The sequence below is a fragment of the Arachis hypogaea genome, chromosome 16 (genome assembly GCF_003086295.3).
Source record: "Arachis hypogaea cultivar Tifrunner chromosome 16, arahy.Tifrunner.gnm2.J5K5, whole genome shotgun sequence".
In the NCBI taxonomy this organism is placed as follows: Eukaryota; Viridiplantae; Streptophyta; class Magnoliopsida; order Fabales; family Fabaceae; genus Arachis; species Arachis hypogaea.
Genome location: NC_092051.1, coordinates 18,682,085 through 18,695,118, shown reverse-complemented (window position 1 = coordinate 18,695,118; position 13,034 = coordinate 18,682,085). Strand labels below are relative to the sequence as shown.

The 13,034-nt window shown below is 31.5% G+C and overlaps 1 protein-coding gene across 1 annotated transcript; it reads left to right on the top strand.

Annotated features, from left to right (window-relative positions):
• Nucleotides 1-8,369: 8,369 nt before the first annotated feature.
• LOC112759124 (benzyl alcohol O-benzoyltransferase) lies at nucleotides 8,370-11,178 on the top strand. The gene is made up of 2 exons (XM_025807948.2): nucleotides 8,370-9,143; nucleotides 9,992-11,178. The coding sequence occupies exons 1-2, from the start codon at nucleotides 8,688-8,690 to the stop codon at nucleotides 10,916-10,918; spliced, it is 1,383 nt and encodes a 460-aa protein (XP_025663733.1). The 5' UTR covers nucleotides 8,370-8,687; the 3' UTR covers nucleotides 10,919-11,178.
• The last annotated feature ends 1,856 nt before the right edge of the window (nucleotides 11,179-13,034 follow it).

The window sequence follows — 13,034 nt, the reverse complement described above, 5'->3', positions numbered from 1 at the left end:
CATTTGTGATTAATAGTTAGTTACTAGTTACTGTATTCAATTAGTCTAAGATATTTGTCATGTAAGTTAGTATATAAAGCAAGGTTTGCTAATTGATTCTGTTAGCTTGCCATTTTACCCAAATCACTTTCTCTCTCTACCAAACAGATTTCATAACCTTCTCTCTCTACTTCTCCTTCCATTCTTCTCTATCATTCAAACTTCACAATCCTTTTTCAGCTTCTGTTTTCACAAAGGGCAATATTGAACTTAAATTTGGACATCAAAACTCTGGTCCAATTTGGATAAACAGTTTAATTAAGTTTCTTTTGAAAAAATAGTTTAAACAATAAATGTTTATATTAAAAGTAGCTTATAAATAAGTTATTTTGTATTTAGTTTTTTATCTTAAAAGTGTTTATTTTAAAAAAAATATGATAAAAAAAAATTTATTATGAGAGAAGTCAATTTTTTTAACTTCTCTATAAGCGTTTAAATAGTTTCTTAGAAAGCTATAATTTAATTTTAAAAATTGCCACAAACATTAATACTACTATTTTTCATAAGTTAAAAGTTCAAAAAAATAATTTTTAAAACTTTTCAAAGAGACCCACTATCCATTGGCGGCTAATTTTTTTGGATATTATAATCGAAGGAATGTAATACATTAATATTATATTAAATTGGTGTAATGCATTGATATGGAGATTTTTAATGTCATAAAAAATCGTGACTTACGATTTCAGAAAGAGACAAAAAAATTGTGAAAATGAGATTAACGATTTTAAGTAAGACAATTTTTTTTTTCAGAATTTCTACAATCATGAAATCGTTACTCTCATTTTCTAAGTTGATTATAGCCATTGATTGTTGATCCAAAGCTTTCTAATTATTGTTCCTCTTCACTCAAATCGTTGGTAACGATTTTAAACAAATCGACACTAACGATTTCTTTAAAACCAATTATGAGTCTCATAGTTAGGTATTACACATCCAAAATTTCATTTATATGTATTATACAACTGTAATTAGTATATAAAAAATAATTAATTTTCTATTGGCATTATATATTGTTATAGATATATTTATTACATCTAATTATGTATTTATTTTAATAATAATTAATAAATACAAAAAAAAAAAAAGACAAGTTGTGGCGGTTCCCAAACTTTGCCCCAAAACATTTTCCCTTCAAAAACATAAAGGTTGTTAGTAATGCACATTGACAGCGTTAATAAGTCTAGCTAACAGCTATAGATTCATTGTAAGATAAGGTTGTAAGAAAAGGTCCAAATTCTATCCTACCCTATTTATTGCCAGCCCTATAGCAAAGAAGATCATAATTTAGTTGTTGACGACGCAATTATTATTATCTATATTCAATGCTTCAATCAGTTTCAGAGTTGCGTGCAGTTGCATAAGATCAGAGTATTAATTAGCGAGCTGGAACAGAACCGTTGACCAATCAATATCAATGGACCTTCCCTGATTCTCCATCACACATTTTGTGTGCTTTAATTTCTAAAAAATACTATTTATCTTTTAAAATTTAATTTTTGTCAATTTTTAAAAAAATTATTATTATTTAATTAATTTAAATATTTATTTTTATGTAATAATTATTTAAAAAATAAAAAAATTATTTATTTATTATTTTAAAAAAAAAATTAAATAAAAAATAATATTTAAAAAATACCTTTTTATACCGTTAATTTCTGTCCATTCTTATATTAACAACCAATTATTTGGCATATATGCATCCACATGGAAATGAGACCACCTGGTTAGACGAGGTACCAGTACACTTGATCACTAGCGATGAAATTTGATATAATTCATTAGGAAATTATTTTAATTTTTTAATTTGTCTGTAAAAAATACATATATTAATTATAATTATAGATTATGCTAATTTAAATTAAATGACTTATATAATGATGATCTCATTTATTATTATAAATGATAAATTGAATAAGTCATTATTACTTTTGATTTGGAATTAAATAAGAATAAAATCATATATTATATTTTGTTCTTTAGATAATTATCTTTTAGATTTTAGATATATTATTTTTTAGACTTTAGATACTATTTTATTTGGGCTTTAGGATTTAATGGGTGTCATGCTCAAGTATAAATAGTGCCTTCAGAGTTTCAGTCCCAATATACTAAAGTCGTCTTTGTTATTCTTTCCCCATTAAAAGTGTTGCAATTCAGCCGCTAGCGATACAGAAGGCTTTGGTTGAGAAAAATCGAAAGAACCACAAAATTTAGACTCTTTCCATCATAATTTATATTTATGAATTCAGGTATACTTCTGTATCTAGTATTTTCTTTCTTAATGATTTAACATTGATAATCTTTAAGTTAAAAAAATTTCAATAAATGATATCAAAATCATCTATAATTTAATCGTAAAAAATATTCGATTTATTATTCCTTTTGAATTAATATATGTATATGCGTATGTCGTATACATTTGAAATTTTTTTGTTGGGCTGTAAAATTATATATATGTATATATATATTTTAAACATTCTTACGTGGTTTATTGCTACCGCAAATATATATAATTTTACTATGCGCCTACATTATATAAATGTATGTCATCATGGATAATATATATATATATATATTCTGTATAAGACCGATTTGTAAGAGTTATTTTTTGGTATAATAAATATTTTAAAATATTTATAAAATATTATTAAATTATAATTGTCTCAAAATTTAATTGTGTGTGCCATTAATTTAATACAAAATTGATTGATTATTCTCTTGGGATATAAGGATTATTATACCTACTAATTTTATGAAGATTTGGTTTTGAAATAAATTGATTGAACATTATATTGCCAAAGTAGCATCTTTTGTGAAAATTGATTTATTTAAAACATTAGGAATATGGTGATATGTAATTCATGCGAATATTAGTCAGCCCAAAAGAATATCTATATTTGGCCGAATTACATATACATATTGATGGTAAATACATGTTTGGATAACTGATTAAGAATAAAGTAATACTTATTATTTATGCGAACAATAATCGGCCCAAAGGAAATTTATTGTTTGGCCAAATGATAAGTATTGCACACTTTTGTTTATTTTCTATTAATTATGCGGTCAATAATCGGCCCAAAGGAATGTTATTGTTTGGCCAATTAGTAGAAAATATATGCGGTAATAAATAGGTTTGCGAAGTTTAAGTTTCCATGTGCGCATTAAGTCGGTCCAAAGAAAGGTTTAATGTGTGACAGAAATTTTGACAATATTTGATTACTGCAATGAGAGTATCACTTACAGTTAATTTTTCTATTCAAAGATTGAAAATTAATGTTGTTCTAGATATCTCAATATGGATTTTTTTCTATTATTTAACTAATGTTTACTGTATGTTCTTTTTGTTCTAATCCAGAAACTATGGCTTTAGCTACCAATATTTCTACACAAATTAGCAGTATTCCTATGCTGAATGGTTCAAACTTTAAAGTTTGGAAGGATACCGTGGAGATTGTCCTTGGTTGTATGGATCTAGATATAGCTCTTCGAGAGGAGAAACCCACTTCCACTCCGGAAAACCTCAATGAGGTTAAAATAGAGAAGTGGGCGAGAGATCCAATCGAATGAGCGTTATGATCATGAAATTCTCAATTCTTGAGGCATTTTGGGGCTCAATTACTGAGGATAAAGAGGCCAAACAGTTCCTAAAGGATGTTAAAAAATTCTTTACTAAGAATGAAAAGACGGAGGTAAGTAGTCTTTTGAGCAAACTTGTCCCCATGAGGTATAAAGGTAAAGGGAACATAAGGGAGTACAATATGAAAATGTCTCATCTTGCTTCAAAATTGAAAGCACTAAAGTTAGATTTATCTGAAGATTTACTCGTACATTTCATTTTGATTTCTCTTCCTGCACATTTTGGGCAATTCAAAGTGAGTTATAACACTCTGAAGGACACTTGGTCCTTAAATGAGCTTATATCTCACTGTGTGCAAGAAGAAGAGAGGCTACAGCAAGATAAGACTGAAAGTGCTCACACGGCTTCATCTTTTCAGCATAAAAGAAAGTGTGATACTACTGTGAATATGCCTTCTCAGCAGAAAAAGGCTAAGAAACAAGATCAAGTTTAACCTGTTTCTTCTGTAAGAAGATGGGACACATGAAGAAGGATTGTACTAAATATGCCACCTGGCGTGTAAAGAAGGTATAATTCTTACTTTTGTTTGTTATGAGGCTAGTTTAAGTTATGCACCTGTTGATGTTTGGTGGGTAGATTCTGCTGCTACTACTCATGTAAGTGTTACTGTGCAGAATTGCCTGTGGAGCCGACCGCCAAGTGATGCTGAAAGATACATCTATGTGGCAAACAGCAATATAGTTGCAGTAGAAGCTATAGGAACCTTTAGATTATGTTCCACGAGTGGATTTTACTTGGATTTATTAGAAACATTTTATGTACCGTCATTTAGACGGAATTTGATTTCTGTTTCTTGTTTGGACAAATCGGATTATTTTTGTTCTTTCGGAGATAATAAAGTCGGTCTCTTTTATAATTTAAATAATATTTGCTCTGGTCATTTGGTGGATAATCTATATAGGCTTGACCTAAATTCCTATAATAATGAAATACAGCAAATGGTACAAAATGAAAATTAAATGAGAATTTAGCATCATTATGGCACAAACGCCTAGGTCACATCTCTAAATAGAGAATTCAGAGACTCATATTGGATGGAATTCTCGGACCCCTAAATTTGGCAGACTTTGAAGTCTGCATTGAGTGCATAAAGAGGAAAAGGACAAACGAAAGGAAATTAGGTGCCGAGAGAGCTAAAGATGTCTTAGAACTAATACATACCGATATATGTGGCCCATTCCCTACTGTCTCTTGGAATGAACAACGGTACTTTATTACGTTCATAGATGATTACTCTCATTACGAGTATCTATATTTAATTCACGAAAACTCCCAAGCCTTGGATGTTTTCAAGTCTTTCAAAATTGAAGTTGAAACTTCAATTTGGAAAGAAAATTAAAGCAGTCAAATCTGATTGTGGTGATGAATACTACGGAAGATATGACGGTTCAGGTGAGCAACGTCTCGGTCCTTTTGGTCTTTTCCTAGAAGAGTGCGGTATTGTTCCGCAATACACCATGCAAGGCAAACCTAGCATGAATGATGTTGCAGAGCGAAGGAACCGAACTCTTAAAGACATGGTGAGAAGTATGATTAGTCATTCTTCCTTGCCTGAATCACTCTGGGGAGAAGCCTTAAAGACCGCAATATACATCCTTAATAGGGTGCCAAGCAAAGCAATTAACAAAATCCCATATGAAATTTGGACTGGAAAAAGGCTCAGTATAAAGCATCTGCATATTTGGGGATGTCCATCTGATGCGCGACCTTATAGGCCGCATGAAAAAAAATTGGACTCAAGGACAATTAGTTACTACTTTGATTACGCCGAGCGTTCACGGGATACAAGTTTTACAATCTTGCATCAAAGTCTATTTTTTGAAACGGGAAATGAGAGATTTCTTGAGGGTGTTGAGTTTGGGAGAAGGAAATATAAGGAATGTTGCTTTTGATGAGGATTTTGTAACTGATAATGATCAGGTCTTTGTACCTATTATTGTTCAAGACACAGTTATAGTACAAGAGTACAATGAGAATCTTACTGTAGATCCAGTTACCGTACAAGAGAATAATGAGAATATAGTTGTTGCTCAAGATACTGCTACAGCACAGAAAAAATAATGAGAATCCTCCTCAATCCCAATCCATACAGCAAGCTCAACAACCTCAAGAAGTGTCATTAAGGAAATCCAATAGAGAAAGGAGAAACAAGCTTCCCGTCAATGGTATCACAAGTTCATGAAGTCATTACCTCATGGTTTTGAGGTAAATATCATAGATGAGTGTGTATACCGCAAGTTCAGTGGGAGTAAATACATCTTTTTAGTCTTATATGTTGATGACATTCTACTTGCCAGTAATGATATAGGCTTGTTGCATGAAACTAAGAAATTTCTATCGAACAATTTTGAAATGAAAGATCTTGGTGATGCCTCTTTTGTATTCGGAATCGAGATACTAAGAGATCGCTCGCAAGGTATTCTTGGATTATCACAAAAGAACTATATCAAAAAGATTTTAAGTAGATATGGCATGGAAAGATATAGACCAATGGACACACTCGTAACTAAAGGAGACAAGTTCAATCTCAAATAATTCCCTAAAAATGATATTGAGAGGACAACAATGTATGATAAACCTTAGGTTTAATTACTCTGTTGGTCCCTATAGTTTCGTGAAATTTTCAATTAGGTCCCTATACTTTTTTTCTTTTTAATTGAGTCCCTACACTATTTTTTTTCAATTAAGTCATTCTTAGTAGTAATTGGCTTAATTTTATAGGGACCCAACTAAAAAAAAGAATTGGTATAGGGACCTAAATAAAAGAAAAAATAGTGTAGGGACTCAATTAAAAAAAAAATTGGTGCAATGACTCAATTAAAAAGAAAAAAAAGTATAGGGACCTAATTGAAAATTTTGCGAAACTATAGGGACCAATAGAGTAATTAAACCTAAACCTTATGCATCAGCACTAGCAAGCTTAATGTATGCTCAAGTCTGCACACGTTCCGATATATCATTTATAGTGAAAGTATTGGGTAGATACTTGAGCAATCCAAGCATGGATCATTAGATAGTTGTTAAACGCGTAATGCGTTATTTAAAGAGAACAAATGATTACATACTTATTGGAGATCAGAAAATTTGGAGATCATTAGGTACTCTGATTCCGATTTCATGGCATATGGTTACGAAACTTTGTCACTGAGCATCATATAGTAGATGACATTGAAAGGTCATTAAAGATATTTTGTAACAATAAGTCAGCAGTACTATACTCCAACAACAATAAGAGCTTGACAAAATCGAAGCATACAGACATCAAGTTCTTAGTTGTCAAGGAGAAAGGTTAAGAAAAACAGATTTTCATAGAACATATAGGAACAGAGTATATGCTAGCAGACCCATTAACCAACCGATTGATCCCTAAAGTCTTTCATGAGCATACTGCTCGGATGGGTGTCAATATTTGTGATGCCTTGGTTTAGTGGGAGTTTATTTTATGCTATATGTCCTATGACAGATATTGAATTATTTTTCTGCAAAATTAAGTTGATGGTTTATTTCATGTTATGTGAAATATTCATTTGTTTTGTGTTTGATCTCAATAAAGTTTTAAATTTGGACCAGCTGGAAATAGACATGCACGAAATCACTTGACATGTAATTTTCATATTACTCATCCAAATTTGATCTATGCCGTTAAGTATGTTAGGATGGTGATTGTCGTGGTTTAGTCACGACATTAATGTGATAAAAGCTGCGGTGATTCCATATCTAATATATGGGACGGACCAGATTGTTAAATTAATGAGAGAAATAGCATTCAGATGTACGCATAAAGTTTATAAGATGTGATTATGTCAAGAAAGAATATATGTATAGCCCAAGTGGAAAATTGTTAGGAAATTATTTTAATTTTCTAATTTGTTTGTGGGCAATACATATATTAATTATAATCACAAATTATGCTATTTCAAATTAAATGACTTATATAATGGTAATCTCATTTATTGTTATAAATGTTAAATTGAATAAGTCATTATTATTTTGATTTGGAATTAAATGAGAATAAAACCATATATTATCTTTTGTTCTTTAGATAATTATCTTTTGGATTTTAGATATATTATCTTTTGGATTTTAGATACTATTTTATTTGGGCTTTAGGGTTTAATGGGTGATATGCTCAAATATAAATAATGCCTTCAAGGTTTCGGTCTCCAATATACCAAAGCCGCCTTTGTTGCTCTTTTCTCATCAAAAGAATTGCAATTCAGCCGCCTAGGAATATAGAAGGCTTTTGTTGAGGAAGATCGAAAGAACTACAGGATCCAGACTCTTCCAATCATGATTTATGTTTATGAATTCAGGTACGCTTTCGCATCCAGTATTTTCTTTCTTAATGATTTAACATAGATAATCTTTAGGTAGAGAAAATTCCAACAATTCACATTCTAACAAGTAAATTCTTAATTTTCACCTAAATTTAGTTAATATTAATAATATAAATATCAATTATGTTAAGTGTATATTAAAATTAGTTATTATTATAAAATATAAAATATATATTAAAAATAAATTAAATTATATATAATTAATTTTAATAATTAATTTTAATATATATCAAAATTAATTATTATTATAAAATATAAAATATATATTAAAAATAAATTAAATAATATATAATTAATTTTAATAATTAATTTTAGTGTATAAATAAAATTTAAAATGTACAAACATGGTTTGTGTGTCACAAAATTAGAATGTACAAACATGGTTTGTGTGTCACAAAAAAAAAAAAAAACATGGTTTGTGTGAAAAATGCTGCATATTAACAATGTGATGAATGGCACACAATAGTCTATTAGAATAAGCAAATTAAGTTGACAACCATGCATCTTATTATTACCAACTTACTGTCCTATATATACATACCGCCATCGATTTCTGGTAACAACACTAGTTGCCATTCATCAGACTATATACTATAATAATAGACCATTTCCTAAGTTCTTTATATTCCTTCTTACATCACTAATTGTTAACTCTCTCACACACATACGACATGTCTTCATCATCATCAAAATCTCCCTCTCCCCTGATTACAGTGAAAAGGTGCAAACCAGAGCTAGTAGCTCCGGCTATGCCCACTCCCCGCGAACTTAAACTGCTATCAGACATTGATGATCAAGAAGGGTTTCGTTTCCAACTTCCAAGCATATTTATATACGGTCACAATCCATCAATGGAAGGAAAAGACCCAGTAAAGGTGATAAGAGATGCACTCTCAAGAACACTTGTGTTTTACTACCCATTTGCCGGTAGGCTTAGGGAGGGTCATGGCCGCAAGTTGATGGTGGATTGCACTGCAGAGGGTGTCTTGTTCATCGAGGCTGATGCTGACGTGGCACTTGACCAACTTGGTGACTCCCTTCAACCTCCGTTCCCTTGTTTTGAAGAACTCCTTTACAATGTTCCAGGATCGGAAGGAATTGTCAACTGTCCCCTTCTACTCATACAGGTTCCAAAAAATGACTCTTCAAATTTTGAATATATAGTAAAAACAATCCCTGTCATTGTAGATTTACAAATATTTTTTAACTAAATTTTCAGCTAAATTAGATATCAAAATAGCACAAAATCTACTTAAATGTCAAAAGGAGTAAACTATTATTTTTATTTATGAAAATTTTAAATATGAACAAATTTATTTATGAAAAAATAAAATTAAAATTATACTATGGAAAATAGATTTTGTACAGTAGAACTATTCAAACACTAAAAAATTAAGTTATTTAAAAATTTTAAAAAATTTCTAAATTAAAGATATATTCATGAAAAATGAATAATTTTTTAGAGTTTGAATAAATTTGTGGTACGAAATTAATCTTTTATAGGTACAATTTTAATTTCGTTATTTCATAGATAAATTGACATTAATTAGCCATCATCAATATTTTTAATAGTATAAAACGATATTTAACATCTAATGATATAGAATTAATTATTTTTTTTATAATTAAATGCTGGTAAAATTTTAACAAAATACTGGCCTAGACTTTTTCTTTCCCTTTTAACCTTGAATAGGTGAAAATATATGTCCCTCCATTACAAGAAATATAATACGAACCTAAGTAATTTGTTGTTTGACTTTTTACAAGGTAATAGCTAGGGAAAAAATAAAACTTTATAGAATATATTTTAAAAATAAAAAATATAGAAAACTAATTTTTTTTTTAAAAAAAAAAATTTCATTTTTTAAAAATTTAGAATTTAAAATAAAAAATTTAAAATAAATAAAATAATTTTAAAAAATTAATTAAAATTTACTGTAAAAAAATTGATTATTTAGTATTACTTAAATAACAGGTGACACGCTTTAAATGTGGTGGTTTCACCCTTGCCTTCCGCCTAAACCACACCATGAGTGATGGCACTGGTTTTGCACAATTTATGACTGCCATGGCTGAAATGGCTCGTGGTGCACATCAACCTTCCATTCTACCTGTGTGGTCCAGGGAGCTCTTGAGTGCAAGGCACCCACCTCGCATTACATGCACCCATCGCGAATACGAAGAACCCATAGTAGACACCTCCACCATTATTCTGAGCAAGAAAGACATGGTTCAACGCTCCTTCTTCTTTGGACCAACCGAAATAGCTTCCCTTCGTCGTTTGGTTCCACGTCACCTCGGCGAATGCACTAGATTTGAGCTTGTAACTGCATGTCTATGGTGTTGCCGTACAAAAGCATTGCAACTTGCGCCAGAAGATGATGTTCGCATGATGTGCATCGTGAATGCACGCGCTAGGTTTAACCCTAAAATACCCCTTGGTTATTACGGAAACGTTTTTGCTTATCCTGCAGCAGTTACAACTGTAAGGAAGCTTTGTGAAAATCCGTTTGGATATGCGGTAGAGTTGATAAAGAAAGCAAAAGATGAAGTGACGGAAGAGTACATGCATTCTGTGGCAGATCTGTTGGTGACAAAAGGAAGACCGTTATTTACAACCGTAGGATCTTGCATTGTGTCAAACTTGACACGTGCTGGGTTAAGAGAAGTGGATTTTGGATGGGGTAATGCATTGTACGGTGGAGTATTTGAAGGTGGGGCTGGGGATTTTTTTGGAGTAACGTTTATGATGGATTGTGTGAATGGCAAAGGAGAAGAAAGTGTAATGTTTCCAATTTTCTTGCCGGTCAAAGCTATGGAGAGGTTTGAGAAAGAGTTGGCTGATATGCTTTGTAAGAGTTGTGATGATGGATATCCTACATTTATCAGATCTTCCTTGTAGCTCTAACTTGTAGTAATTTGTGAATGTTAAAAGAATGAGCAGAGCAATAATCTACGGGCTCATTATATATAATTAGAAGTGGGTGTGTTTTAAGGTGAAATTGAAAGATGAAAATTGATTTAAGGTGGCTGATATGCTTTGTAAGAGCCATGATGCTGAATTGCTGATGGGTATCCCACCTTTATCAGATCTTCCTCGTAGCTATAACTTAAAGTTATTTTTAATATATATTTATATTATATACTAATAATTAATTTTAATTATTAATTTTGCTCTACACCTAACACAATTATATTACTAATGGGTGGATTCTTATGGGGTGAAAATGATAGCCGAAAATTTGTAAATGATTTAATTTAGTTAGATTAAATTTTAAGAAAAAGACAACAAATAATTTTATAATACAAAGAATTAAAATAAAACTTTTAAGAGAATTAAGATAAAATTTATATATAATTTATAAAAAAATAATTAAAGCTTATTTAGAGGGAGCCAATGTTCTCTTTGGATCCTGCGAGGCTTTGTCCCTTGTTTGATATATATGTTAATAAGGTTAATAGTCAAATATATTTGAAAGATTGGTCCATCGTCTTTTTTATTTTGAATGATTTTTTTAATTAAATTAGTCCTTAAAAAATTTAATACTAATTTCGTTTGTTCTTCCCTCGTCTGTTTAACTTCTTCAAAATACAGAAAAATATGCACACCTGCAACTACAACCATAATTGATAATAGTGATACTGAAAATAACACAACACAAAGATGGCGATTCACGTGGGAAGCATAATTGCATAATTCCAACACTTTGTTTATTGCTCTTCACCGCTAACACCATCTTCAATTCTTTCCTCCAATGCTACAATTTTAATGTCAAATTTACTTCTCCACACTTTGTCCTATTTTTGGCAGGGTCTGAATTTGATGGCGCTGCACCTTTCAAGCTTAGCGTTTCGATTCCAAGGGTTTTAGTTGATAAGAAATTATCAGTGATTTTCTGGGCACTCAGTGATCACATTGAGGTGAAGCTCTACCTCCTCCTTTTTGTAAATCACCCCATCCTTTCCTGCATGTCCGACGACCACCAAAATTTGTTGCCCGGTGTTTTCGTCTCTCTCAAAATGAAATCTGGATAATGGCTTTGCACTAGTAAATGTTTCCGTCGATTTTAGGGATTAGGGTTCATACAAATGAGAATAAATGTAACTTAACTGTCACGACCTTGGATACACTCCAACGCTATCGTGCCGACCCTCGAACTTACTCAACCTCTTGAGCTAAGACCAAGTCAGCCTAATCCTCAATACTTAGCAAGAAAGTTAAGAACACAAGAGAACACAAGAGAAAGGAAGTTTTGGTGGAAGAACACTTTATTGCTCAAGTGTCTATTACAAATGACTCACACTAACTCTCACTCCTATTTATAGCCATCCACCTCTTTAATGGATGGTTAGGATTAAATCTAATCAACGGTCCAGATTAATTATTTAGAACCTTCATTACAAATATCTATCATACTACAACTTTCTAAATACTTCCAGATTCTTCTATACTACTCTTCATATTCCTATATACATCCACACTCTTCTAAAATAATCTATGACCTTCCAGAGTCTTCTAGAACCTTCTAGAGTATTCTGGGACCTTCTAGGACATTCTAGAATATTTCGGAACCATCTAGAGCATTCTCAAACACTCCAGAAAATTATACAAACACTGTTAAATCTAACTTTCTAAAATTTACCGTGATATTCTCCCCCACCTAATGCGCAATCGTCCTCGTTGCGTTCTGTTCATGATAGCGCTCTAGGTATTCTTGGAATTGCCACAGATCTTCACGAGCTTCCCAACTAGCTTCAGTTATCGGGAGCTCTTTCCACTTGATCAAGTATTGGATACTTGGTGGTACTCCTCATTGTCGCACGACGCGATTAGCTAAGATCTATTCGATTTCTTTATCAAAGGATCTAATCACCACGGGCGGAGCACGACTCGAGTCACCTCTACTCGGTTCGTCTTGGTCTCCATGATATGGTTTAAGCATACTCACATGGAAGACCGGGTGGATCTTCATAGAGGGAGAGAGTTGTACTTTGTAAGCAACCTCCCTAACAAATCC